Here is a 6,000-nt window from a genome sequence, read left to right as displayed (position 1 = left end):
ACACCAATTTTGGTTCACTTATTCTTGAAAGATTTTTGTGGATACATAATTGGTGATCATTTCCAGTGAAAGAAGATACCTGTTGTATGTAGGCCAAGTCTCAGTAACATCTAGGGAGAGGATCACTGCGGCCAGTGGGCCAGGAGGTCTACCCAGGTTTGTAGTCTCCATTTTCAAATCTTTTCTTTAATCAGAAAAGGCTGTGCTCATGTATTGAGGCAGTTCTTTGAGCCTGCCTTTGCTGAGAGATGGCTCCTGAGTTACCGGCTCCAGGATCTCAATGCGAACCTGTATTGTTGGAGAGCAGCAAAGGTTGGTTTCTAGAGGATGTTTGTCTCGTGTGCGTCGAGTTTTAGCCCCTTGCATGGTTTGGCGAAAGCATCCATGTTGGCTTGGAGCCCAGCCTTTGAACATGCATATGAAGGCACTGATTGATTCCTTTTCCACCACATTTCTAGATAGTGAATGCCAGATTATAATAGCTCTTTGAATGTAAAACATTTCTTTACATTCCCTTTACACTTTTGCCCCAAGTTTTAAATCTGTGTCCTCTTCTACGTGAACCATTTCCAGCTCCTCTCCATCTACTCAACTCAGATTTCTCCGGCACTGTCTGTAAAGAATGTGTACATTCTGCCCGTAACTTTCTGGGTTTCCTCCCACAGTCCAAACGCAAACCAGTTAGAAGGTTAATTGGCCATTGTAAATGATCCTGTGATTGGGCTACTGCTTAGTAGGTGGGTTGCTGGATGGTGTGGCTCGTTAGGCCAGAAGGGCCTGTTCTGCACTGCATCTCCACATAACTACAATGAATATCTAAATCAGATCTCTACAATTCTCCTCTCAGCATTAGTAGCTCTGAGAAGAATAACATTCAATAATCATTTCTTTCATAACCACAATGAAAGTCCTGGATTTTTTTTAACCTAGTATCGTTGTGGGGTTTGCAACATTTTAGGAGTAGCATCTCTACCCATGACTGAAAGAAGAATTTGTGGGGTGAATACGTTACCCCACCTGGCAGCCTCAGCCTGGGTGCTGCCTGAGCATTTAGCAACTCTGAGGTCAGAAAGGCAGCAACCAATTCTCAAGAAGCCTAAATGCATCAGGAAGAAATACTCTATCAGTTAGTACCTGTAACAGTAGCATAGGACGGTGAAGATCGGAATTGTCCATCCCAGAGGTGTGTAGAGGCCTGATCACTGGGGTATGTAAAATAGTAGATATGTTTTTGGAAAGATCTGAGAGTCGAAGGCAATGGAGTCGTGGCACAGGAGAGAAGGCCTGGGGTCTGAACCAGCCAGCTCCTTCACACCCCGTGCCAAGTTCCTGTAGTCTTAACTTTACCTTGCTTGTTTATTTCGCTCACATTACGTCAGCTTTCCTTTTTGCACGACTTCGGGTTGCGCTACAATCTTTGCACCACTCTTCTGGTTTGCACTCATTTATTATTGCCATGGTTACTGTTTACTCTGTGCTTCATGCGAGCGAGGCTTTCATTGCACCGGAATGTATGTTAACTTCATCAACCACGATCATATTTGAAGACCGGACAGACTTGATGGGCAGAATGGCCTCCGTCTGCCCCCTATTGTCTTATTTATTTAACCGTCCTAAAAATAAGTACATTACAGGTCAGCGTCACTCACCTCAACAGCACAAAAATAAAATAAAACTCTAGCCTCAACCACCCAAAAACCCCAGACAACAGCAACATCAATAATGCAAAAGATAGCACACTTCCATCAGCACAAAGAAAAGTTGGTGGGGAAAAGTGTGGCGGTGTTCTGAAGTTGTGCAATTCCTCTTTAACATAGAATGAATCCCAAAGTAGTTTCAACAAGCAGTGTAAAGGACTGGATTTTAAATCTCGTAGCCGCACCACAAGCTATCAACCCGCCCGCAATTGTCCGCTCTGAAGTTACTCTCCGTCTCCTCGTCTGTCACCGGATGTCTTCTGGGGGCGAGTTGAAAGTTCGTCATGGTTTCTCACTATCAGGTGACGGTGAAAACCGTCGAGGCAGTCTGGTGACCCAGCCGCCGCTGTCAGAGCTGCGGTAAGATGAGCGAGTGTGCCGGGGAGGCGGAGGACAGCGAATGCGGCTCCATCGGACTCGAGTTCGCCTACGGAGGAGACGCCGAGTGCGGTGGCGAGGAAGGAGCTCTGGAGAACGGAACTTCGCCTGATGAAGGTACGAAGAAAGCAGCTGACCGGCTGTGTGGAATCCATGCGGGACAGTTACGCATTTAATACACTCGCTCCCTTCTTCATGGTTGTCACGAGTACATTTTGTGACTGTCTCGCTGATGCATTTCCCCCTCTCATTCTATAAACTGGTTCCAGTCACTGAATCCTTTTCTCTCGAGCTACCTTTGTTTATGCCTGAGCCAGGGTATGGTGTGGTGAGATTTGACTGATCATGACGGTAGCTATGACCAAATATGATAAGGATTCACACTCCCGTCTACTTTTAAGCAGCGTGCGAATGAAAACTTTCCCTCCCCAAATAAAAATATTCCCGACCATGGAAATTTGGATACAATTGTAGAGTTTGTAGCTAAAATTAAATGAACTCACAGGGACTTGAGACAAAGTTTATATGCTGTTGGTTTCTCCCTTGGAAACAAGGAATATAGAAGCTTTAGGAGGGGGTGTAGGACAATTGATCTCTTTCCTCTGCTGTTCAATTAGTTTATGACTAGTCTAATCTTAGCCTCAAAACACATTTCAGCTCTCACCCCTACCCTTTGATACCCCTGTAGTTTAAATGTTTGTCACTCTCTGCCTAGAGTATGAGTATGCCTTGAGTTTTTACTCACCAGGGTAGAAAATTCCAAAGATTCACACTTCTCTGAGAGAAGTTCCTCTTCATCTTTGTCTTAAATGGGCTATGCTTTGTTCTGAATCTGCAACCCCTTGTTCAGATTCCCTCCCCCCATTAGGTGAAACTTCCCCTCATCATTATTTCAATCTGTAACCACTCATTCAGATCCCCCCATTAGGGGGAACTCCCCCTCATTGTCCCTTTCAATCTGTAACCCCTCGTTCAGATCCCCCATTAGGGGAAACTTGCCCTCTTCGCCCCTTTCAATCTGTAACCCCTTGTTCAGATCCCCCAACTAGGGGATACTTCCCCTCATAATCCCTTTCAATCTACTTCAAAACCTTACATTCCTACTCATTTTACTAAACTCCAAAGACTATAGACCCTGCCGGCTTAATCTTTCTTCATATGTCAATTTCTTCATCAGCCCACAGAAACTTGTCTGCACTGACTCTAATGAAAATAGATCTCGTATAAAATGTTGTTATGGCAAGACAAAGTTATAAGGAGGTCTCAAAGTGCTGCTTCTTGCTGTATTGACTTCCTTGTTCTTGATACATTCTCATCCTCTTTTGGATCTCATTGTAGCAGGGTCTTTGAAATTGTGTGATTGCTGGTGAGCCATAGTTACTCCATGTTAAGAGAAAGATATACCAGGTCATCTCAGAGATACAGTAATAGTGACCATTATCAAGAATGAAAACTCCATTTTTGGCAACTACAGAGGAATGTCTGCCATGGGGAAAAGTCATCACAGGATCTTTCTGAACAGCTTCCTCTCAATACCTGAACAGATTTCCCACAATTTGCTGTTTTGATTCCATCTATTTAGAAGAACCATTGATATGGTTTTACTTCATGACAACTCCTAGAAAATTACTGAGAACAGCACCAGCCACTCTCTGTTGCTTCTTCAACATCACCTGGGAGGAACATTTGGAGAACTCTCCTCAAGTTTGGCAGCCCACAGAAATTTGTTCACATTTTACATTTGCTTCCAAATGCCATGATCCTAATGAAGACCAATGTCCAAAATATTGCTTGTTTCCAATCTTTATCATCATACTTGTTTCCTTGAACGAACTTCCTGTAGGATCAGCTAATCTGCAGAACTAATGGGAAATGGTTCATCCTAGTTAGAGCCTAGTTTACCTAAACCCAAACGGTGAGGCACTGGTTAAGCTCAAAGCTACTGAAGCAAACTAGAGGATGAGCCTTACCCTCAGTGTAAAGCAAAAATCGTCCACTAATTCACCTTTGTTACTTGATGCTGCTTGCTGATGATAAAGGTTCATAGTGAGACCCTGGAAAATGTGAAGCAGTTCCCTTATCTTGGGAGCCATTGTTCAGTCAAGATCTTCAACATTACCAGCATGAACTTTTGGTTAATTGAAGACCAAGAGTGCAGATTTGACAGGAATCTCCTTGTGTATCAAACAGCAGTGATCCCTTTTGTAGAACATTATAGCACGATGTTGTGCCAACCTTATAACGTATTATCAATCTAACCCTTCCCTCTTACATAGCCCTCCATTTTTCTATCATCCATGTGCTTAACTAAGAGTTTTTAAAATGTGCCTAATATGTTTGCCCCTACCACTGCCTCTGCTGCTATTCTGAACCTCGTAGCAATGTATGAAGAACACACAGAAGCAATAGAATTAAGGTACACCTGAGAAACAACCCCTTTCTGCCCTATCCCTGAATGAGTCAGTATTTTCCACGTTGACTGCATTGGTCATCTGAGAACCAACAAACCAAAGTGGAAGTGTGTTGTCCTTAATTCCAACGGACTGTTTAAGAGAAAAGATTCCTTCATTAAATGCTTAGACCAAAAATGAACATCATACTTTAGTTGTGATCTCATTAGTGGCATGTAAAGCTGGAACAATGTTTCTGTATTCTATACTTTCAGTAAAGGCCACCATTCCATTAGTGCCCTAATTAGTCAATATTGTTGTATTCTAACCTTTTATATTTCATGTACTAGGAACTTTGTAATGTGACATTAATTTACTTGTGGGTTGATTGGGTCATCTCTTTTAAGTCATTAATGTAGATGGTAAATAGTTGAGAAGAGTAAATAGTCAATATTGAATTGACTTTATCTCTTACATCCTTCACCTACATGAGGAGTAAAAGTCTTTACGTTATGTCTCTGAATGTGTAAAGTGCAATTTATAATCATTTGTAATAAATAATATGTACAACAGGACAGTCAATATAGCATAGAAATACAATTGTGTCCGTGTGAATTAATCAGTCTGATGGCCTGATGGAAGATGCTGCCCCACAGCCTGTTGATCCTGGTTTTTATGCTGTGGTACCATTTCCAGGATGGTCGCAGCTGGAACAATTTGTGGTTGGGGTGACTCAGGTCCCCAATGATCCTTTGGGCCCCCTTTCTCTGTCTGTCTGTCTGTCTATCTAGATACCATATCCGATGCGGATGTTGGTGATCATGGTTTTCCATACAGACCTATCCTTCGTTATTTGAATGACTTCCATTTCCTCGATGTGTAGCCACCTGTCTAGGCTTTTGACGTACATAAGCCGAGGTCTTCCTCTAGGTTTGCTCCCCTCGATCTTTCCAGAGAGTATGAGTTTTTCTAGTTCATCTTTCTGCATGACATGTCCTAGGAATCTGAGTTGTCTTTCTCTTATTGTTGTGTGATCTAACTTACTGAGCGATCTTATTGAGTGATCTAACTGCTTGGGCTCTTCTGAGAACTTCTTCATTTGATGTGTGTGTTGTCCATGATATTTTTAACATTCTCCCGTAGAACCATAATTCAGCTGCTTCCAGTCTCTTTTCCATCGCTGGGGAAATGGTCCAGCATTCACTTCCATAAGTCAGGATAGAATAATCATCGCACTGCAGTATTCAGTATCCTGTCTCTGTATATGTCCTGAATAGTGGGAAGTTCACATCTACAGATGTGCTGGCTGTCCGCACCACTCTCTGCAGAGCCCTGCGATTGAGGGGAGTAGGGGAGGGAGGGACTCTTGTGTCATGTCATTTTTTTTGTGCAAGAGAGAACATTTCAGGAACAGTAAAATAAGGGTTTTTCTACTTGGCTAATTAGTCATTGCCTAGGTGAACATTGAGGATTAGAATCAGGCTCAATATTGTTAAGCTCTGGAACGTTTTGGATTAGTTATGTTGCTTTAAGGT

At 42.7% G+C, this 6,000-nt stretch overlaps 1 protein-coding gene across 2 annotated transcripts in view; it reads left to right on the top strand.

Annotated features, from left to right (window-relative positions):
- The first annotated feature begins 1,439 nt into the window (after window positions 1-1,439).
- The window catches only part of LOC132400323 (ras-related GTP-binding protein D-like), a 30,118-nt gene continuing 25,557 nt past the window's right edge, over window positions 1,440-6,000 (top strand). The window contains exon 1 of one of the 2 annotated variants that reach the window (XM_059981281.1): window positions 1,440-2,192. In XM_059981281.1, coding sequence (XP_059837264.1) covers window positions 2,063-2,192 — 130 coding nt within the window. In that variant the 5' untranslated portion in view covers window positions 1,440-2,062. The remainder of the gene's footprint in view (window positions 2,193-6,000) is intronic. The other variant, XM_059981282.1, reaches the window with a different exon arrangement.

This window comes from Hypanus sabinus, chromosome 10 (genome assembly GCF_030144855.1).
Source record: "Hypanus sabinus isolate sHypSab1 chromosome 10, sHypSab1.hap1, whole genome shotgun sequence".
In the NCBI taxonomy this organism is placed as follows: domain Eukaryota; kingdom Metazoa; phylum Chordata; class Chondrichthyes; order Myliobatiformes; family Dasyatidae; genus Hypanus; species Hypanus sabinus.
Note: the sequence above shows the minus strand (reverse complement) of the source record. Positions and strands in the feature narration are given on the sequence as shown.